Raw genomic sequence first — 23770 nt, 5'->3', positions numbered from 1 at the left:
ATGTCTTTGTTTTGCAGAGGTAATTGCACATGGTTCGGAAAACGTTCCTATGGCTGAAATCCAGTACATCGGCTCCTAGGCAAGGCAAACATGAACTCAGTCCATGACAACGAAACAAAACTTCCAGAAGACGCTTTCTCTGAGTTTGCAACAGGCGACCATCCACTGCTACAGTGCGAGTATTTCGCTTACTTTCTGCCATATCACTGCTGACTTAAGACTGTCTAAGGTTTGGCGTTAATCCTCAACGTGTGCCCCGCTAGACCACCTTTAGCGTTCGATATGGCATGGTGCCATTGTTGAGCACTTCTCTCTCTCTCTGTCTCTACATCTCTCTCTTTTTTGGCTAGAAAGTCGGCGTTTAGAGGTGCGGACTCGAAGTTCCATACTGGTTGCAGTCTTTTCTGGAATATTTTTCGTCGTCGTAACGACATGATGATGACCATTTCTTGTCGCGGACGTCTTGTCACGGACGGGACATGGCTGGGGAGCTTTGGTGAAGGGCGTGGCAGTAGCACTTTCTCGTCTGATAATTCCTGCAGGAATCATAACGCCTCACTAAAGGCATCTGACTGATAGAAAAGCCTACACGAAAGTTAGCTTAAAAAATCGCAGTTCCTGCATATCCGATTAGACAATTTATTTAGTATAGGTGGCGCAGAACATGGGCCTTTCTTGAACACAGTATACACTGGGTCCTCAGTTTTTTTTCTTCGCTCTTTCCTGTTCACGTGCATACACTGAAGCTTAGCGACTCCAAACACCAAATGCTGGCCAGGAAGCATTAAGAGTTGATCCCTGTGAAACAGTACCGCCATGCTCTGGCGTTGAGAGCTTCGGGCTGATAGGGTTTGGGCCAGAGACGCACTGGTCCTCAGGCACCTCGTACTCGTCCAGGATTCACCTGGGGCGTTGCTTTAGTGAGTTAACCACGATCCGTTCGCCCTGTACACCTCCGTAAGGCCACAACTTCGCGTGCCCCTGCCATGCTGGACGAGCACTAGGCTGTAGAGACGCACCGCCATAATATTAGTAACTCGCATGCTACGCTAAGGGAGTATAATCATCATCACCACCGCGCTATTACTTTATTTAGGTCTTGCTCAGGAACAAAACTTGTTTCAGATGTCTTCTCCCAACAACACTGTCGAGGTTCAGCTGGACGCATTGCACATCCTCAAATTTCCTAATATCATAATTGTAGCGGATCGTATGGATTTGTCAACAGCATTTCCTTTTTCTTGGCACCCATTCTGTTATCGTAACCACAGATTACAAATTTAATCCTTATATAACCTGCACAGCACCGTTCTCTAATCTGTTCAAGAGACTGTGAATCATAGCTTTGCATATGCTCTCTAATTTACATCGCCGTGTATCTCAACACAATGTCGGTCGTTCTTTACGCCATCCCTCTTGGTTAGGTTTTTCGATTTCACTAAGTTTGACAGCGGTGACTTCACACAAGTATGAAATAACGTTATTCCTTCTTTATAGTCATTGCGAGAATGCCACGAAAGAAATGCTGAAGGGCATTAACGTCTCGAATCTGGATGTTTTCTCCGTTGCGGTGGGCCCGGGAGACAGCTAGAGCCGCAGGAGCCCTGGACTGAGGGCGCCTCCCGCACAAGCAGAAAGACACCTGCTTGTCCTTGTTTTTCTTTTTAAATAAATGTTTCTCCTCCTCCTCCTCTGTGAGTGACGCAATGGTAGGGACTCTTGAATAAATTTGACCAGCTGGGTTCTTCACCACCTTGATCTCATTCACGAGGACGTTTGCATCTCGTTTCCATTGAAATGCGGCTACCGAAGCCACGTCGGTAAAACCCTCCAATCTCCTGTTTAGTAACAGAACGTTGCTCCTGAGACGCCGGAACTGTACCCGAATAAAACAGGAATGATAGGCAGTGTGATAGACAAAGTAGCAAGGCTCCGCAGGCAACTTGATGCAGATCACAACTTTGAGGGAGGAGTGCTTGCTTGCCATACGAATCTTTCATCCCTAGGTCAAGCATCGATCGGAACCACCTCCTTGCTTCCATCGTTCTCATAACAGACTATAGCAACTTCAAATCGCTTGTTTACCAGCCTTTTTGTTAAGTTCAGTGAATATGCATTTTCACCCCTCTGCCAGACCTCCTTGCACCGACTTCGGTCCTTGAGACTATATGAAGTAGTAAATAAATACTATAGCTTGGGCAAATACTTGAAGTTTAGCATGCGAATGGAGTATTAAGCATTAACTAATCGTATTCGGGTTCGAAAAGGGACTATTAAGCATTTTTTACTATTCGCAACGAACCAGATATTTCGCAACAACCGATTGTTAAAGCCTCCTTACTTTCTTTCGTTTAATAAACGAAGTTTCGCAAATTACCACAGTCGGGACAACAAAATATTTCGAAGCGATGCACCTACAAATTGGGTAATTCAAGCTTTGTTTTCGGTTTCGAAGGGGAAGCCTACACAAGAACGTGTTTGCTTGTAGTCTGTAATTTAGTGCTTTTGACAGTCAAGTGCATCCTAATCATTTGTACAGTTCTGCTAGCCTCTTTTAGGCTCTAAGCAGGAAACGGAAGCCAAATTAGCATATCATAGAAAACATCAAGAATATTAAATGCATGACAATGCGAGCATAATTAAGGGAACAGAAAAACAGTAATTGTAAAAAATGAAACGGAACAATATGAAAAGAAGAGAGAACAACAAATGACAGCAGAAGTTGTTAGAATGGTGAAGACAATAATAACAGAGGCAATACAGTTCTATGAATACTCTTTTAGGGCATTTGTAAAGGAATCTGATGCTGGGAATTCGGCAAGACTGGCCAGAAGCCTATGTTATTCGAAATTATGTAACAGTTTTACGTTTTACGCTAAAATTAACCAGTGATGTTTTTATTGCATCGGGTCCTTGTACGTGTATGTACAGCAGATGTCCTTCCGCAGCATTGCCCCCCCCCCCCCAACCTCTGATCTTATATTTTGGCAAAACAGTTAATTGATGAGGGGAGGGGGGAGGAGGCTGGAAAGCTAGTCGCATAGCAGGCATTGAAAAGCTTGTTTCCAACCAGGGCCTAAAGTTGTTGAGAGGCTATTTGCGCTGTTGTTTTATTGAAAATAATCGATCGTGTGGTTGAAGCTGATCCTTTGTATCTGACATTTCCCAGATTTTCTTGCACTACTCAGTACGGGCCTGGTACTAAATTATGTAGAACTAATTATCAATTCTGTAAGTATATGCCTCTGCGTTTTACTATACGATATTTCATACCTAGTATTCGCATTCAATTCGTAATCGAAAAAAAAATGATATTCGCCTAACCTTAATAAATAGTTCATTAATAATTAATTAGGTAGATAGCAAAATAAATAAATAAATAAATAAATAAATAAATAAATAAATAAATATGATCTATGGAGAAATTGAGGGGGGGAAATAAGCTTGAACATGAGTATCACCATTATTGGTCGCCTTTATTTCAAGAAGCGTGTTACTGCTAATTTCGACATCGCGGTCAATCTTGTTCAGCTTATCTGTTGAATAAAACGCACCTACCAGTGAAATCCTTGACGGGTGGAATGGCAAAGTGCAAGCGAAAATCTAATTCCTTTTGCTCAAGAGGTGTAGAACACGCACAAGTGGCGAGAATAAATGCACCAATATCGTCGTTGTATTTATGCCTCCGGTTTTTCTATTAACCGTGTGCATCTAGTGAGGCATTACGATTTCCGAAGGAATTATTGGACCCAAGAAATTGTTACTGCCGCACTCGTCACCGAAGCTGCCCAGCCGTGTCCCACCCGCGATCCGATGTCCGCGACAAGAATTTGCCATCATCCCGCCGTTGCTGCTGATGCCAAAAACGTTGGCCGCGCACACACGCCAGCCTTACATCAAGAAACAATGAGGCACGGAGATTTACAGCCGTATTAAAAATTGTGCATGACTAAACGGAAGGTGCCTTGTACAATTACAAAATCTATACGGACAGAACGTCGTTACCGCAAACAAACCGGCTTCTTTCGGGAATAAATATAGCCGCCAGACTCGGGACTACTCTCTAAACATTCATTTGCCCTGCCGCGTTCCAGTGCGCGCTTACGTCACTTGTATACATCATGCTGTTTCTAATACATCAATAACGTCTAAGACTTAAATAAACGGCGAGCCCATAGCTCAGCCAGCTCTTTCTATTGCAAGCTTATAAGCGGCAGCTCCTGCACTTCTTCACTCTATTTGCTTGTGCTTTTAGTTCTTTCTTTTTCGTCCTTTAGCGCTAACTTAGTAGTCTTTGCGCGTGCTCACAGATGGCAGTACTGCACGCGAAACACTACGCTTTATATGCCTAAATAAGCAGGCTGACGCACATGTCGGAAGTTAGGCGGTTAGCAAGGATGACGAGGGGCGACTCGGCGGCGACGACAGTTGATACGACGAGCCTCGTTCGCGAGGCGGCAATTAGAAGTTCCAAGGAGTCAGTCCGGGTGGCTGCGGAAGTAGGAAGGGGGGGGGGGCGAATGTGGAGAGGAGGATAGGGCCCAGACGACGGAGCCGCCACACAGAAAAAATTTTTTACGCAGCCAATCTTTGACCTCGCGGAGTCGGGCGCTCTCGCGCTGTAGAGACATGACCGAGTGTTGAGCGCGGGGTCTTGCGGAAGGCGCGCTGAGAGCAAGCGAGCCGCGGTAAGATGTGACAGGGCGCTGAGACGAATGTCGCGCTGAACAAGACGCCACCGTGAAGAGAAAAATGGAGATGCTGTTGAGCGTCAAGCTCGTTTTCTTGGTGCTTTTCCTGGCGGGCAGCGCTTTCGGCGCTGTTAGCTACAGCAGCGACCAGCAGACTCCCCATGAAGCGGATATCAGGAGAGGTACGTTGAGTTTTTCTATTGCACTACTTTGTTTGTTTTTTTGGGAACAGAAGTTCGGGGAGAGGGAGAGGGGGTAGTGTCTGCGTGAAACCACGTACGCTTCCAAACGTACTATTCTGCATGAGGGCCATTGTTCCCCAGCGGCGCTTGAGTCCTTTATTGTGTCATCGTTCAAGTCGCCAAAAAGGAGGATAATCTCCCAGATCCTCTGTAGGGAGAATAAATTGTACATGAGAGGCCACGATGCGAGAATCTATCGATTAGGAAGCCGCGTAGTTGACCTGAAGGTGGCTGTGGACTCAAGCGAAAACACTTGATCGGTCCTAACTCGTATGTATGTATAACTCGTATATGTGACTTCTGATAAAGAGAAATCGTTATTGTTTTTATGTATAAAAAGCAAGGAAATGACGTTCTGGGGTCCTAGGTATATATACATAAGGTCTATCAGTTCTGCGAAAGCCACACAAAGTGCAGGAAGGTTCACCATTGGAAAAACTGTCGTCCACCCGACTGCACAGCAGCCAGCCTCAAAGGAAACGCATCTTGAACTGTGAAGCTTCTCTTCTGAGAATCCCTTGTGGTGTTCCTGTATAGTTTCGGGCTGCTAATGGTGATGACAATTATCTCCACTATATAGACATGAGGTGACAATTCATGAAAAAGACAATAGAAAAAATACAATCGGAGTATTTCGATCCGTAGATATGGGAAGTTCAGAGCGGCAGCTTACAATCTCCCCCTACCGCTGTTTTACCGTTCCTCCCTCATCCATTAGGATTGGTTGCCAGGGTGGAAGAAAACTGCTGCCCAATGCATTGGGATTTTGTAAAAAGTACTGTTATCGGAAGCGAGTTCGAACTAAAGGTGGAGTAATCGCGAGTGCCTAAAGTGATCACGGATTCACACTTGACGGGCCCTCCGACAGTTTCCATTAGCGGTCTGCGCCATAGTCGCGTATGTAATACCAGAACAAAACGAAAATGCGCTAGGGGAAACCTGGCGGTTCCCCATGAAGGAAAGCAGCGAGGGTAATGACGCGCCGCTGTGACTCACTAATTGAGGCCTCCTGCTGCGTTAAAGATTCGATTCATGGCAGCAATGGCCTCATTCTTACAGGGAAAGAATGCAAAGAACGCCGATTCACTGATTCGCTGAGCCGTCGGAGATCAAACCAAGAGGCATAGTGCAGTCAAAATTATTTCTCTTGCTTCTACTTCAGCGCCCGTCAAAAAGTGCCTCCATTTGTTTCTTTATGGCGTTAAACCGCATCAATTATTGTAAACACTGAAGTGTAGCAGAGGATCTTCTTAGGAACAAGGTGGATGGTATCGAGTTACACGTAGAGGGCAATTCATAAGATGATCTCGTTATTTTTTTCGCGAGTGTGTCCGAAGCAATTGAGTCGAGCGCGCTTGCAAATGCGTCGCGATGGCAAAAAGGGGTGCGGTCGCCGTGAATGTCGTTCCGTCAAGTTGGGAGCAGCAGAGCGATGTTGCGCCTCGGGTGCCACTGCCTGGTTAAGCGACTGCATGACGCATGCAATTGATGCTTTCAGAGAACCCCATAGGCATTGAGAAACTCTCCACTTTAGCGCGTTGCTACTTCTAAGGAATCCCTTGCCACGTGTAGGAGAGTTGAAAATCCTCGACCAAATTTCTGCGTCTAATTATCAGTGCGGTCTCTCCTCAGCAACCCCTATCCCCCTTCATACTTCTCAATAAAACAAAATAGATAAAACACAGTTGGACTTGCTGGAATCGTTTGTTCTTGATTCAGCTCACTTCTGAGAGCTATGATAATGGGAATTTTGTGCACGCAGCAAGGTGTAAGAAGGACCTGTGCACACAAAGGTTTTTGCATGATTCCTTCTCTATTCCTACGTAGGTGCTATACGCAGTCATAATTTAAAGTGCGAAGGACGACTTCAGTGATTGCAAACTACGTACACATCACAGAGAGCAGGAAAAAACAAATGCGATTACCACTCCGTGTTTCTGTTTGGTGTTAAGCGCATACAAGAACTTTGACCTCTTCTGAGTACGCGTTTCCTAGGTACTACAATGACCGTCACAGTGTGTTGTCACGCAAGATTAATACGTACACAAGCTTAAATACTCAAGCGTTTTAGAATAGCGTTTGTCGCCTTACGTACGCTAAACGCGAGCACATTTGCGGGATCTTGTAGTGCACGTACTTTGAGTACTTTTAGTTTAACGTACGGCAAAACAAACGTAATAAAGACGATGATGATGACGATACTGCTGCTGCTGCTGCTTATGATGATTTAATGGCATCCCCTTTGAAACGGGGCCATGAAATAGGCTGCTTAATTCACCTATGCTTAGTTAACCCAGGCTGCTTAATTTAACGAGCTATGCTATACATGTTTTTATCTAGCATTTTTGTGTACATCTTAATCTTTCTTTTTTTTCCTTCGAAATCTACCTTGTACCGCTAGCTACGACTGTAAGAGACATGGTGGTATCAATATCTTGCCTGCTTTTTTTGCGCCAATACTCTTAATGTCTCTTCCTTATCTCGACTGCTAATCCGTTGACGCTTCCATACACTTTAAACCCAAGCGCTTTTGGAAGGTGTACGTTAGCTATGGTTCTCTCTGGGTGAATTCCTTCGCATTCCATTAGGGTGTGCTGAGTGGTCTCCGGATTTTTGCTGGAGCCATACACATGCCTCATCTATTCCCGAATATTTGCCCCGGTATATCTTTGTTTTTGGGCAGCCTGCTCGAGCCTCAAATAGCAAGGCGCTTACCTTTGTGTTATCCTACAGATTTCTTCGTCTACTTTCTTTCTTCTCATTCTTGTATATCTGCATGGTCCTTTTTGTTCCTATTCTTTGCTTCCAATTAACTGCATCTTTTCCTCTCACTATCTTTCTGATGACTCCTGGTTGTCTATTTACAGTTGCAATTACCTGTTACTTGGTTGCCAAGTTTCTTGACCTCTTCCACCAGTCTGTGTCCATGCTTTTCAAGTACAGATACTTGTGCACTTTAGCTGCCCATTTATTTTCATCCAGCTTCCAGAATGCTTTTTCAAAACTAATTTTGCTCTGTGCTTCTCTGAACCGTTAAAACTGTTCTTTGAAGATGGATGGATGGAAGGATGTTTGAGCATCCCCTTTGGAACCGAGCGGTGGGTTGCACCACCAAGCTCTTGCGATTATACTGCTTATTGTCCTACCTAGGTTTTAAAAAAAGAAAAAGAAAACAAAAACGCACGATGAATTCCGATAACCAAATTTTCTGACCCCCTATTGTGAACTTTGTTTTTGTACGTCTCCATTTTTTGTCGTTTCCCAGCTTTTCTTCCCCCAATCTTCTAATTGCCTCTTACTAATCTCTATTGCGGACATAATAGCTTCCCCCTGCTCTCACTGAACGCGAGGGTTTTGTTGGGGTCTCGGTGCTGGCGCCCGTTATTGCGAATGGGTCGCAAGCCCCAAGGGTAGCGTTGGCCTGGCGGCCTGGGGCACTGGAAGCATCCGAAGGTCCCGGCAAAGCAAGAGTAGACTGGTAACAGAACAACTTGTTTATTCTAACATAGCAAAAGAGCGGCCGGTCAGTTCGACCGAAGTGGAGAGACGGGAGAGCACGTAACTCAACAGTACAAATCGGAGCCTCTCTCCTGGCGTCCGGGGGCAGCTGCTCTTATACTCTCGGCGTCGCGGGCCAGAAGGAAGGTCACGGGATGAGCCCACGCGACGGCGGAGCATGAGCCCACGACGGCGCGCACGGTCGAGCCGAGACACATGGTGAGCCGAGTGTAGTGACGCATCGCCAACCCGCCGACGGACAGACCTCCTGGCACCTCACTTGGGGAGCTCCGCTCCCCGGCTGCCGCGCTTTGACAAGCGTGGGCACACACACACACACGCACATACGAAGACACGTGGCACTGAAACACGCCTGGACACGCTTGGCGGGGAGGCGTTGCGGCGGCGTCGAACGGGCCAAAATGTCCGCCGCTTTGAACGAAGCCCCGGCGTCCGTTGCATCCGCGCCGGCATTACCGCGCGTTGTAGGCGAAACGTAACAGACCGCCCCGCCGGGGGAAGGAGATCCCGATGGTCAGGGGACTGCATCCGCTGTCCGGAGGGATGTCGCTCGATGACGCTCATAACCGAAGTCGGGCGTCCTTTGGCGTTTCTTGAGCGCAGCGCACAGAGAAGGCCTCGTTCTCACGTTCAGGTGCACACAGGACACTGCAAAGTGACTTCGGGAGAGTTGACATTTTTGTTCTCGTTTCCGGCAAGCGTTAGAACTACGCCGAAAGTCAACCGCTCAGTCAGCAAGCACGGCACAACCCTCACTAAGCCCTGCCAGGCTCTTTCCCCTTTTATACTGCTGCCTAGTTCCTTACAGTAGTTTAGCAGCACTCAGTACGCGTCCACAAATCGGAAAATTGCACTAGAAAGCACATCATCACTTTGAAACACTACACAAAAGCAATAGGTTAAAAATCCTGCCTCAGGAAGAAAAACATCAGTAACAAGCAATTTTGAGGCTGATTCCCACGTTAGGGGCTTCGACTTAAGCCATCGGCGTTACCGTTGAGACTCCCCTTTTTGTAACGTACCTCAAAGGAATATTGTTGCAAAGCGAGGCTCCAGCGCAGGAGGCGGCCATTTTTGGGAGAGATGGTCTGCAGCCATTGGAGAGGGCAGTGATCCGTTTCAATGATAAACCTCGAGCCGGCTAGGTAACATGACAATTTCTGAACGGCCCACACGATACACGCACACTCTTTCTCGGTGGCGCTATACGCCTGCTCACGACTCGTCAGCTTACGACTAGCATACAGGACGGGGTGTTCTACTTCTCCATTTTCCCGTTGGCACAGTACAACGCCCATGCCTCGCTCACTAGCATCACACTGAACAACGAACCCTTTTGTGTAGTCGGGCGATCGTAGCACAGGCTGGCTTGTTAGGGCGCTCTTTAGGGCGCTAAAAGCTCTTTCCTTTGTCTCGTCCCAGACGACTGTTTGCGGCTCTGTCTTTCTTAGAGCATCCGTTAGGGGAGCCGCGATATCAGAGTACCTGGGGATGTACCTCTGATAGTAGCCGGCGACACCTAAGAACGACCGAACATCGGTCTTCGTGCGCGGTTGCGGGAAGTCTCGCACAGCGGCCACCTTTATTTCAGAGGGGCGGCGATGACCCCGACCAATCACGTGTCCGAGGTAGACAACCTCGGCCTGTGCTAACTGGCACTTGGGAGCCTTGACTGTCAAGCCCGCATCGCGCAGGCGGGTTAGCACTGCCCGCAAGTGGGCCATATGCTCAGGCCAGGATGCGGAGAATATCGCTACGTCGTCTAGATACGGTAAAGCGAATTCTTGCTGTCCCCGCAACACTTTATCCATGAGGCTTGAAAAGCAGTATGGCGCGTTCTTCAAACCAAAACTCAAAACTTTAGGACGGAATGTCCCCATTGGTGAAATGAACGCCGCATACCTACTAGCCTCTTCTGTAAGTGGAACCTGCCAATAACCCCTGACAAGATCTAGGGTGGAAATAAACTGAGCGCTACTCACTCTCTCAAGGCGCTCCTCGATGTTAGGGATCGGATAAATTTGATCCTTAGTGATGGAATTAAGCCTGCGGTAGTCGACGCAAGGACGAGGTTCCTTGCCCGGTACCTCAACTAAAATCAAAGGGGAGGTATAATCACTCTCACCCGCCTCAATAACACCGAGCTGTAGCATTTTCTTTACCTCAGCCTCCATAATATCGCTCTGGCGGGGTGACACCCGGTACGCCTTGGATCGTACTGGCTCTGGGGAGGTAAGTTCTATGTCATGAGTAAGGACAGAAGTCCTACCAGGCCTCTCAGAGAACAGACCTTGAAACTCTTGTAAGAGCTGGTGTAGTTCGGTTTTCTGCTCAGGCGACAGCGATGCTTTACTTATTAAGTCACTAATGACTTGATCGGTGTCTTTCCTGTTCGTCACTGAGCCTAGTCCCGGAAGCTCGACCGGAAGCTCTTCGGGCACGTTTACCATCATGCACACCACTGCTTCCCGTTGCTTATAGGGTTTGAGCAGATTACAGTGGTAAACTTGCTGTGCTTTCCGCTTTCCTGGCAGACTCACCACGTAGTTAACGTCCGACAGTTTTTGAACAATCCGTGCTGGGCCCTCCCACTGCACGTCGAGTTTGTTCTTTAGCGATGTGCGCAATATCATGACCTCATCGCCCACCTCAAAACGACGGGCCCTGGCTGTCCGATCATAATAAACCTTGGCCCTCTGCTGGGCCTCTGCCATTGCTTCACCTGACAACTCCTGTGCCCTTCTTAAGCGTTCGAGGAGCTTAAGCACGTACTCTACCACGACTGGGTCGTCGCCCCTGCCTTCCCATGATTCTCGAAGCATGCGAAGCGGAGATCGCAGCGAGCGACCGTACACCAGTTCAGCTGGCGAAAACCCCGTAGCCGCATGCGGCGCGGTCCTTAATGCAAACATCACTCCAGGCAGACACAGCTCCCAGTCAGTTTGATGTTCAAAACACAATGCTCTCAACACGCGCTTCATGACGGAGTGGAGCTTCTCAACGGAATTCGACTGGGGGTGGTGCACTGAGCTGTGTAACAGCCTTACCCCGCACCTTTCGAGAAAGGCTGTCGTCAAAGCGCTGGTAAACACTGTACCTTGATCTGACTGGATTTCTGCAGGAAAACCAACTCGCGCAAATATGGACAGTAGTGCATTGACTATCTCAACTGAGCTGAGTTCTTTAAGCGGCACTGCTTCAGGGAACTTTGTCGCTGGGCAGATCACAGTCAAAATGTGTCGGTACCCCGTGGCTGTTACCGGCAGAGGTCCCACTGTATCAATAACGAGCCGTCTAAAAGGCTCCGTAATGATAGGTACCAACTTCAACGGCGCCCTCGATTTGTCCCCTGGCTTGCCCACCCGCTGACAGGTGTCGCATGTCTTCACAAAGTGGTCTGCGTCCCGAAAACACCCTGGCCAATAGTACTCTTGCAAGAGACGGTCCTTAGTTTTCTTAACTCCTAGGTGTCCGGACCACGAACCCCCATGCGACAAGCGCAACAGATCCTGACGATAGCATTGAGGCACGATCAGCTGATCGAACTCCACTCCCCTGCGGTCTAGATACTTCCGGTACAGGACCCCACCTCTTTCCACAAAGCGAGCATTTTTCTTGGCGATACCTTCCTTGACAATGCAGCGTATGTTTTCTAGGCTGCCATCCTTCTTTTGCTCGGCTATCAAAGCCGACCGGCTGACTTTTAGCAACCTGTTAAGTCCGTCTGACGTAGGCGTGATGAGCAAATCTGGAGACAGCTCTTCTAACTTTCCCGTGTCGGGATTTTCCTCTCCAGTATCTGGTGCCTTTAACGCTACAGGCTCAATTTTATTCCGTTCGGGCGTGCTCTGAATACCAGCTTGCTGCGCCTCTGACCCTTTCTCATCGTTCAACAACGTCGGCCCCGCAACTACCGCCTTTGCAGCGAGCTCCCGAACCTTCGATCTGGTTAAGGCCTGAACGCTAGCCTCACCAAACAAAAGCCCCTTCTCGCGCAGGAGGTGATCGGACCTGTTCGAAAATAGGTACGGGTACTGGGGGGGCAGCATAGATGACACTGCGGCCTCCGTCTCAAGTGCTCCGAAAGGTCCTTCAATAAGCACTTTTGCTACCGGCAGACACACGCTATTAGCTTCCACTGCTTGCTTGATCCATGCGCACTCGCCCGTGAACATATCGGGTTCTACGTAAGAGGGGTGAACTACATCCATTGTAGCTGCGGTATCGCGAAGCACTCGGCACTCTTTCCCGTTCACGAGGAGGTCTCGCATGTAAGGCTCGAGAAGCTTGATGTTCTCGTCAGTGCTGCATAATGACAAAAACACGACTTTTGGTTTTGTTTCTGGACACTGCGCCGAAAAGTGACCCGGCTTCTGACACGTATAACACACGCGCACTTGCCTCATCTCGAACCGCTTTCTGCGTTCGGCTTCGGCTGCCGCCGTCTCCTTACGTTCGGTCGGACTGCTTTCACTCGCATCCGAACTACGTGTGTCCCCCTTTGCTCTCATGGGCGTGAACTTTGGCCTCTCAAACTTGGAGCCAAATTCACCCTTTTGACCGTCCTTAGCTCCACGAGCCCGACGCGTCACAAACTCCTCGGCTAGCTCAGCGGCTCGAGCCACCGTACTAACGTCTGGCCTATCCAAGACCCAGTACCGCACGTTCTCAGGTAACCGACTATAAAACTGTTCTAGCCCGAAACACTGCAGAACTTTCTCGTGGTCACCAAACGCTTTCTCTTCTTTGAGCCACTCCTGCATGTTTGACATAAGCCTGTACGCAAACTCTGTATATGACTCACTTTTGCCTTTCTCATTTTCCCGAAACTTCCGACGGAACGCCTCCGCTGACAGCCGGTACTTTTTTAGCAGACTCGATTTCACTTTGTCGAAATTCTCTGCCTCCTCTCTCTCCAAGCGAGCGACTACGTCGGCCGCCTCGCCGGGTAGCAAAGTGAGCAAGCGCTGTGGCCACGTTTCCCGAGAGAACCCCTGCTTCTCGCACGTTCGCTCAAAGTTAACCAGGAACAAACCAATGTCCTCTCCAAGCTTAAACGGCCGCATCAGGTCAGTCATTTTGAACAATACTCGTTCTCCTGCACCGTGTGCCTGACTTCCATTACGAGCGCGTTCCATCTCTAACTCGAGACGCTTCATTTCCAAAGCGTGTTGACGGTCGCGCTCTTCTTTTTCTTTCTCTTTTTGTTCTTTAAGTTCACGCTCCTGTCTCTCTTTCTGTTCTTTAAGTTCGCGCTCCTGTCTTTTTGCCGTCTCCCTCTCCTCAATGGTCTCAAGGCATTCCGACAGCTCGTCATCCTCAGCTTCTAACTCAAGAATAGCCCTTAGCAGTTCTGGTTTTCTGAGTTTGTCTGAGACATCCAGACCCAACTCTCTTGCAAGCTCCAGCAATTTCGGTTTGCGCAACGACTTCAAATCCATGGCTGCTCTGAATGCTGCTTTCTCTACTGTCTACTATTGTCTTGCCGCAAACTAACCCGGCAGCAACGACAACCACAATTACCAGCTCTGTTTCTGACACTAACAAAAGCCTGGCAAAACTCAGAAGAAGAAAGTCCCGCACTCACCAAACCTCGCAGCCAAGACTTCAGCGCAGTCGTTCCGCTGCAGGCAACCAGTCATCACACAGGGCTCGTTGCACTGCTCCCGGATGGTCGTTGTGCTGCTCAGCATACATTCAACCGCATCTCTTCGCTGCTGGCCTCCGTTGTCGCGATCTCACCGCTGGCAACCAGTTGTTGGGGTCTCGGTGCTGGCGCCCGTTATTGCGAATGGGTCGCAAGCCCCAAGGGTAGCGTTGGCCTGGCGGCCTGGGGCACTGGAAGCATCCGAAGGTCCCGGCAAAGCAAGAGTAGACTGGTAACAGAACAACTTGTTTATTCTAACATAGCAAAAGAGCGGCCGGTCAGTTCGACCGAAGTGGAGAGACGGGAGAGCACGTAACTCAACAGTACAAATCGGAGCCTCTCTCCTGGCGTCCGGGGGCAGCTGCTCTTATACTCTCGGCGTCGCGGGCCAGAAGGAAGGTCACGGGATGAGCCCACGCGACGGCGGAGCATGAGCCCACGACGGCGCGCACGGTCGAGCCGAGAGACATGGTGAGCCGAGTGTAGTGACGCATCGCCAACCCGCCGACGGACAGACCTCCTGGCACCTCACTTGGGGAGCTCCGCTCCCCGGCTGCCGCGCTTTGACAAGCGTGGGCACACACACACACACGCACATACGAAGACACGTGGCACTGAAACACGCCTGGACACGCTTGGCGGGGAGGCGTTGCGGCGGCGTCGAACGGGCCAAAATGTCCGCCGCTTTGAACGAAGCCCCGGCGTCCGTTGCATCCGCGCCGGCATTACCGCGCGTTGTAGGCGAAACGTAACAGTTTCAAGGAGTCCAGTGGTGCCTAAATCGACCGCTGGGCAGATATCTTCACATTCTAATAAAACATGCCCCATCATTTCCCTAGCTTTACCGCAGCAAGCACATTCTTCTTCGTTCTCATATCTCGCTTTACAGGTGCGTGTTCTAAGGCATCCTGATCTCGCTTCGAAAAGTAATGAGCTTCCCTTTGAGTTATCATAACTTGTTTCTTTCCTGATTTTGTTTTTACCTCTTAAGAAGTTACTCGTGGCAGGTTTCTTTTTCATTGCCACCACCCATGAGATTATTTCAGCCTCTCTGACTTTCCAGATGACGTTCTTTGTTACTGAGTTGCTCACCCTACAGGCCGCATACTTGCTGGTATATGAAGGTATATAATATGGTATATATACATGAAAATAGCCGCATGATTACGTGTCCACGCGTCTGGGCACCAGTGGTCCCTGTTATTACTCAGAAAAATTAACTCAGCTCCATGCCTAGCGCAGCGGACTCGTGAAAGTGGCGAGGCATCGGAATTGGCGTTGGTCGCCGTGACATGCGAGCTGCCATTTAAGCGTGAAGCGCGAGGCTAACGCAGTGCGCAGCGGCATTGAGGGGGAGGACAACGGCATGCTGCTGTCCGACAGTTCAATTATGCGAAGAAAAACAAAAGCCTCTTACTGCGGCACGTCACTGCTGACAGAATACCATTGGTTGCAACCTAGTATATTCCATATTTTATTTTTAAGAGCTTGGCTAACGCTAGCTGGGACACCGTGTATAGAGAGGAAGATGAGTGGAAGGCAGGAAGGTTAACCTGGGCTGAGCTCTGTGAGCTACCGTACACTGGGGGAAAAGGTAAGGGGAGGAAACAGAGCAGGAGGGGGGGGGGGGTATTCTGTAAAAGTCCACCTATTCGACTGTCTATTTCAGCCGTTCCTGATTGGCTAGGGCCGCTCGTCTCCTCCTCGCTCGTACAGCTGCATCCAATTAGTAGTGGCCGAAATGGATAGTCCACAAGGTGGACTCTAACAGAATACCCCCACCAGGAGAGAAAGGTGAGTGTCGACGTCGCCGACCGAGCGAAAGTTGCCAACGCTGCATCGCAGACGGTGGCTCATTCCGGTTGCCTTCAGGAATCGTGCCAGCACTTTTTTTTTTTGGCCTTCTGCACAGAGATACCAGACGTACTTTCATACCACGCAGGGTCCCCAATGCTGGGCTGCAAGGAGCTGCGCTCGAAGCGCTACATCTCAGACGGCCACTGCACCTCGGCGCGCCCCCTGCTGGAGGTGGTGTGCGCCGGTGCCTGCTTGCCGCTGGACCAGTTGCCCTGGTACTCGGACGGATCGCCCGCCGCGGCCGCCGCCAGCTGGAGCTGCGAGCCCGGAGCCGTGCGCCTCAGGCGCGTCCACCTGCTCTGCCCCGACGGAGAGCGGAAGAGCTACAGGGTGCCCGTGGTGCGAGCCTGCAAGTGCGTGCGCAGCCTGGAGCACGCGACGCACGGATCCTGAGGCTTCCGCGACGATCGCCGACCAGCCGACGAAGTGCGACGCGCTTGGCTCGATTGCGATCGTTAGAAAACGAAGTTTATCGAGTGCGTGTAGGTAGTCTGGCTACATTACTTTTTGAACACCGCGTCGAGTAGATAGATCGTCTTCTAGCCGGTTGCAAGCGGTCGCGACGTGCTGAATGTGAGCCCTTAAATTTGACCGGAACGCTTAAGCGAGAGAAAGCTACATTCTGACGTCACGTGCAGTTGCTGAACAAATGTGTTTCCCAGAACCCATTTATCCGTGTGTGAATATTCCAACGACGTTAGAGACTTGGAGAATGTCGTGCGTCTAAATTCATTCGGCTACACAAAATGGTGAAGTCACCTTCGCAACAAATGTATATTCGCAATGTCGTAAGATGCGAGTCCGACCGCATTCGAAGCGATTTATGTACAGTAAAATAAAGTGTGCCGCTACAAAGCGCATTTCTTCCCCACTGTAGGCGTATTCCAGTTGTTTAATAGATTATTGCAGTAGAAAATGGCGGTTAAATTAATTATGAATACACCTTACATATAAGGCCTATTATGTTTAATTTAAACGATTTCATTGAGGCCAGAGAAACCAAATAATTCACGGATACATCTTATAATCTGCACAATGTCTGTAGCTAGATATTATATGAAGGCAAAGGTTATGGTCTACTGCTGGCACAGAGAATTCACAGAAAGTTTGTTGGCAGTAGACGACGCAAGTGTTTTTAAGAGATACTGGCAGGCTAAGCAAAAAATACATATATAGACTTGGTTAAAAACAACTGTGAACTATTCAAACATGCCGAAATTAAAAAAAAAAAGAGTCCATGGCGATTCAACGTACATGTTGTAATTTATGTTGAAACTTAAATTGATGCTTTAGTGAAGCAACTGAATAAATGCTGTCAAACTAAGTGTGATTTTACAAGTGTGTTTAATTTTTTTCATGCGTTGTTTACAAGGCATATTTTAATGCAATGTTTACACTTACACACCGCATAGGTCACAACGCTTATTGTCGTCCAATGTTTATGCCAAGAGATCGTCCCTACAGTTTTTCTGTGGCTTAGAACTTAAGCAATTATTTTGTTTTCTTATTGCGTGTCGAAGCCGAGAGAACAGACACTGCTCGCGCGCTCACCTGAAAGTTGAAACTAGGGTGCGCTGTCGATTTTCTGGAATTCAGTATGTCGACGACGTTCACGGTCTACACTCTAAAAAAAGTTTGCACCCTTTTGGGTGTATATCTGCCACACAACGATAATCGTCATCTGCCTTGATGCGTTTCCTTTCTTGAAAACGCCGCGCCCGCTGCTTTCCTGTCGGGAATGCTATGTCATGATGATAACGCGCATGCCATTCGTTACTGGAAAGTACCGGGCTCGCAGCGTTAAACGCATCAAGGCAGATGACGATTATCGTTGTGTGGCAGATATACACCCCAAAGGGTGCAATCTTTTTTTAGAGTGTAGATGCACGGGTTTTCAGGGGCCCTGAAACACCTTTGTAAAGTAATCATGGAATGACCGCACTATTGGAGGAAGTCGCCTTCGCACAGCCAACTTCACAATGTTTACGCCTAATTCGGACACAACACACAGCAACACTGCACGCCTTCGAATCAATCTGCAATTAACGAAACGACCGATGCGTTCGGGATTGTGACGCAGCCGGCGATGGAGGAGAGAACGTAACTTTGAAAATGTGGCTGTCACTCGAGTTGGCAGTGGAAAGATGAAGTAATTTTTTCCAGGCATACTGACATCGCAGACACATATGTTTCTTTATTTTTCCAACTCGAAATTACCAATAATAGTATTACTGATAATGCTGGCGCGATCACGAAATTTGGCCAGGAGCCATATCACCTGTTGGGTCCGTCTCGACCCGCTTGTTACGGAGTGCATGACGGTACAGGCACATGCGACAGCAAGTAATAGTCGATGCGAGATTGTATGTTTCCTGCAGCATGCAGTGCAATAATATTTGGCTAACATTTTTCTTACCGCGTTCCAAATTGTTTCAGGGCCCCTACAATCGTATTGGGAACTGTGGCTGAGATATTGCAATGCCTTCCTCGCAAAGATCAACGTTTTCAAAATGCCATAACATACGCAGTTATATCAGATGAAAAAAAGAAAGAATGCAGTTGAAGCAGTGCAAGCATGCCAGTATATATGTATTAGCATGCCGCTGAAAAAGCAGCACTTCGGAACAAATTTACGGAACATTTATTTTACAGATAAACACAATAATGATAACAACACAGCAATACGTGAAGTAACATGGCATAAACAGGACCAAAAAATTGTGTGCCCAACATAATAGGCGGAAAGCTCAGATCTAATAACACAGCGTGCTAGGAGCCTGAGAGTCGCCTACATGCGAGACTGTGGGGTAAGATTTTGGCTCTATACTTGATGACACTGACAGAGCGAAAAGCAAGAAACAGTCGTTTAGGTCGTCACGTTACACGTCACCTTTTACGTGTAAGTGTAATATGCGTACCAGTACCCCGTAATCTTGTTTCGCAGAAATTGCGCTCGGTAAATGAAGCATATCAGCAAAAAAGAAAAAATGAAATGGCCCACCTAATATTTTGAACCTACGTTGAACGAAAGTCAATGGGCGCCAGCTCTTCTTTAGGTAAAGGAACATTGGCACTGCTGCACTCTGTGTAACTCTTAGTACGGTTCCGCTTAACTTTTACTATGTGAGCGTAATGGTATCTTATTCATCATCATCATCATCATCAGCCTGGTTATGCCCACTGCAGGGCAAAGGCCTCTCCCATACTTCTTCAACTACCCCGGTCATGTACTAGTTGTGGCCATGTCGTCCCTGCAAACTTCTTAATCTCATCCGCCCACCTAACGTTCTGCCGCCCCCTGCTACGCTTCCCTCCCCTTGGAATCCAGTCCGTAACCCTCAATGACCGTCGGTTGTCTTCCCTCCTCATTACATGCCCTGCCCATGCCCATCTTTTTTTTATTTCAACTAAGATGTCATTAACTCGCGTTTGTTCCCTCACCCAATCTCCTCTCTTCTTAAGTTTCACCCATCATTCTTCTTTTCATAGCTCGTTACGTCGTCCTCAATTTAAGTAGAACCCTTTTCGTAAGCCTACAGGTTTCTGCCCCGTACTTGAGTACTGGTAAGACACAGCTGTTGTACACTTTTTTTTGTCAGGAATAATGGCAACTTGCTGTTCATGATCTGAAAATACCTGCCAAACGCACCCCAGCCCATTCTTATCCTTCTGATTATTTAAGTCTCATTAAGTTTTACGAACCAAGTGTAACATACTTTCAAAAACGTCCCACTTAGTCTCTGCCACTTATTTGGAAATGAGATCTATTTGTGTAAGGGAGCAAGTGAGCGGCTGTGCTTTGTGACGATTTTCGTGAATTTCTGTTTGCGTTTGCGCTGGCTATATCGGATGAGCGCTTCAAAAATAATAATAATAAGTCTTCGGACTTTACGTGCCGAAACCACGACGTGATTACGAGACATGCCGTAGTGGAGCACTCAGGATTAGATTTTAACACCCGGGATTAATTAGCACACACCAAAATCTAAATCCATGGTGCACGTTGCCAATCAAGCCCTAGCTCTGAGGCCTGCTATGGTATTTATTTTTCTTCATGTCATATAAAGATTGTATTGTATTGTATTGTATTGTATTGTATGGTATTATATTATATTGTATTGTTCTCGCATTTCCCCTCCATCAAAATGCTTGCCGTCGCGGCCGGATTTTAACCGACGACCTCGAGCTCTGCAGCGCAAACCTGCGTCTTCGCTATAGCCGGTATCGGCCACTCAAGTGGGAGACGTTATAAGGAAAATGCTGAATCGAATGAAAATAATTCTGACAAGAAACAACCCTAGATGTTCTAACCAGTGCAGGTTCGGTTTCCGGCACTTTGGTGCGGTACACATTGACGTGATGGAAGCATTTTGCTTGTCCACAAATGGCGAGATGCGGAGGGCTGCAGATAATTGCCCAAAACAATTTCCGCATCAGCTGCACCTCATTTTACAAATCCAGCAGGTTTGTCCTCACACGAGCAATCAGAGTAACGGACATGTTTTAAATGAGAAGAAGAGCGCCGATAAGGAAGATGACAAGAGATGCTAGATAACGGGATGATGTACTAGTGTAATGCGACGCAGTTTTCTGAATAAACGCGGACGTTGACATCGCTGCAGTTTTTTTCCCGAGCCACGCAAGCCTATCTATGGGTGCAGTGAGCGTCGTGTGTTTTGATGAAATAAGAGCACTTTGCAATTTTGTTATTTCGCCCTTCTCTTGCGACTCAGTTTACCCGTAAGTGCGTCCCTTAGTGATTATAGGCTACACTATCCGCAAGTGCGGCCAGCTCATTTGCTGCGTCAAATTCCAACTTCCTGCCTACTTCGAGCACAACTGTCATGTTTCAGAGAAATTTGCCGCCACGAACAAAACAAATTGAAAAGCTTGACCCCATGCTTGCTTTAATGCACCAAATATAAACCTGATTACAACCTCAGCCCATCTTTCTATTACTCTTAATTTAAGGACGTCGCATTCTGGTCGATTTTATTTGAACAATTGCGCATTTCATTCTTTAAACTTATTCCCCTCTCCAATCTTATTGTTGTTTAACTCACGGTGCACCGCAAATCGAGTAAGTGGTATGCTGTGGTAAAACTTTATTGAAGTCCTGCAGTTCGTGAGTCTTCACACGCCTTCCGCTCCCACGTGGGAAACGGAAGGCCGAGCCTCTAGCCCCCCCCCCCCCCCCCCCAGAATGTTAAAGACGTGAAATTTAATTATCACGCGGCTATGCTCATAAAAAATACAAAAGGCCGGAGGCTCCAAGAGCATCAGACATAGAAAGAAGCTCTGACTCGGGCCTTTATCGAGAGGCCATTGATTGTGTTGGATTTGCAGCGAAAATCAATTTGTCAATTTATTTCCCTTGTGTGAAGATTAACCAATGGCTGGCTGACACGTGGAACCATCTTTTTTTTTTAATGTAGAAAGCCTCTAAAACCTACACAGCTGTGCTATCTTGGTGCCGTAAAAGGACTGATGTGCCTTGCAGAACAGGTTCGCATCCGCATTGCCGGCAGTGTACGGTAAGATGCTAACCTGGTGACCATTTGTTGAAGCGAATCTGGTGACCCAGCTTTGGGACTCTCTAAGTCTAATGTTTATTCAGCGACCTGTCTGCCCGATGTAATTACGTTCACATGAAAACAGAATGAGGTACACAAAGCAGGCAGAATAACGTATGTTATGGCGTATCTCGTAGTTTTGGCATCCCCTTTCTGCGCATGGGCTTCTGAAGAGCTAGACAAATGTTGCCTAGCTTGTTTTTAGCAGTTAAAACATCATGAACATTATATCGGGAGGCCACATTTTTTATGTGATGCGAAAGCCCGTGAATATGCGGTATTACCGCATGCTTATTTTGGCTCTCAGCCCTTTCCTTTGGTGTGCACTCTGTTCCTACCTTGATGGCCTTGAGGCACTTCAAGCTGGCTGTTGTATAACAGCCTCAGGGTAGCCAGCTTCGCGAAGTTTTTTGACCTGACCATCCAAACTTTGTTTTATTAGATGTTGGCAAGACTTGGTCACCGCCTTGCGGAAGCAGGAAAAGGTGACGCCATTTTTTACAAGTTTTGAAGGGCACGAACGAAAGCTTACAAGGTATTTTGCAGGCCGGGGCATGTACAGTCACCTGCAATATGACCTGCAACACCGGTGCCCGTAGGTGAAGGGGCTCCAAAACTGTATGGCTGTGCAGGCAGAGGGTAAGTTCCAGACATAAACACAGCTTCAATTAGTGGTATTTATTAAACGGCTATTTTACATGCCAGAGCCACCGCGCAGCCCTGGAGCCCCTTCGACCACGAACAAGGGTGTTGCAAGTCATATTCATCGCAACTGCACTTCTAGCATACGTGTGACCCCCAAGCGCATGTGCACGTCACGTTCGGGATAAGCCATACATTGAGCCCAAAATCGCGTGGATCTGTAATTGCGCTTCGCTTTTCTTATCATACCACTCAGACTCGGCATGAAAGTGATACTTACTCTGAGGTGTTTAGAGAAGAGTATTTACGAAACGCAGTATCAACGACTTCACGGCATGTAGCAGCGCACGCGTCGTGCCTGTTTGACGCGATTGTAGGTTTGGGTAGCGAGCCAAGGCACTCAAGGAAATGGGATCGATGGTTCCGTGATCAAATGTATAATGCTACGGTACTGCGTGTATATTTGGCATTGCTACAGTGGAGCAGTAGGAAAGACCAGAACTCTCCACATTGACGACGGGTGTAAAGAATGGTGGGTTTTGAGCGTTGTAAATAGGGGACGGGCCTGTGCATACTCTTAAATATTATAGACCTGTTCACGGGTCATCTCCAAGGTGTACGGGTTGAGTTGCGCTCTGCAGTGTCGGCCAGCCGTTAGAGTGAACTGTGCCAGGGTTACGTTTTCGTCTTACTATCACAGTGAACGAGGAGGATCCGCGTAATCGAAGCCGTTGGTAAGAACGCGCACTTTTTTAGAAGGTTCAACAAGGTATATTTCCCATCCGCTGGCATAAATATGGGTTGGTTGGATGGGATGGCTAATGGCTTTCGTAACGCTCTTTCAGCCTCCACCATTTAGCAGGTACGTGTAAGTTGGTCTTGTGCTACGCTTTCATGACAGCCATAAGAGTTCGAACCTCTTTGCAGCTAACATTGCGCGCATAATGCTGTTGCTGCAGCGTATCAGCTCTTGCACTGCTTCTGGCTGTTATGTGGGTGTAAGCTCCGAGTACACCGGCATTTCTGCCTTTCGCCTTCGTCGGAATGCGGCAACGCCGGCCGGAATGCGATTCCGACAGCTCGCGCACATTAGCTTGCCGCGAGAACAGCAACTCATCCATTTCTACTTGTTAGTAGGCTATTTCGTTCATATGCGTACTATAGTGTAATAGGATGGGCAACGTGAAGTAACACCGTGACGCAGCAGAGCGGTCCTTTTTTTTTCTTTTGGTGCAGATTCCTGCGGTTAACTGTCTTCGAAAGGCACTCCACGCTGTCCAAAAAAGCACTATTCGCGGTCCTCGCGTTCCACATAGTTGGCCAAACGCCTATTCAGGGCCAGCAACTCACGCGCCTGGACTGTAGGAGGAGCATAATATTTAGAACCTTTGTTGAGGCTATTAGAAGTCGCTTACGAGGTAGGGCAATATTCCTAAGCCAACAAAACTGAACAGGCTTCGACGCTCTTTGCTGTCCTCCTCTTCACATTGTTTGTCCTCCTGTTGCACCGTAACAGTTGATCTACGGCTGGCAATATTGGCACGTGCTTATCTTTATTGGGTGAGCGCATTTGACCGTCTAAGAAATGTTATCGCTCAG

General features: G+C 48.0%; 1 protein-coding gene across 1 annotated transcript; it reads left to right on the top strand.

Annotated features, from left to right (window-relative positions):
- The first annotated feature begins 4504 nt into the window (after positions 1 to 4504).
- LOC126530321 (sclerostin domain-containing protein 1-like) lies at positions 4505 to 17280 on the top strand. Its single transcript, XM_050177642.3, has 2 exons — positions 4505 to 4873; positions 16042 to 17280. The coding sequence occupies exons 1-2, from the start codon at positions 4753 to 4755 to the stop codon at positions 16347 to 16349; spliced, it is 429 nt and encodes a 142-aa protein (XP_050033599.1). The 5' UTR covers positions 4505 to 4752; the 3' UTR covers positions 16350 to 17280.
- The last annotated feature ends 6490 nt before the right edge of the window (positions 17281 to 23770 follow it).

This window comes from Dermacentor andersoni, chromosome 5 (genome assembly GCF_023375885.2).
Source record: "Dermacentor andersoni chromosome 5, qqDerAnde1_hic_scaffold, whole genome shotgun sequence".
NCBI classification, from domain to species: Eukaryota; Metazoa; Arthropoda; class Arachnida; order Ixodida; family Ixodidae; genus Dermacentor; species Dermacentor andersoni.
The sequence above is the reverse complement of the archived record's forward strand: the minus strand, read 5'-3'. Positions and strand labels throughout refer to the sequence as shown.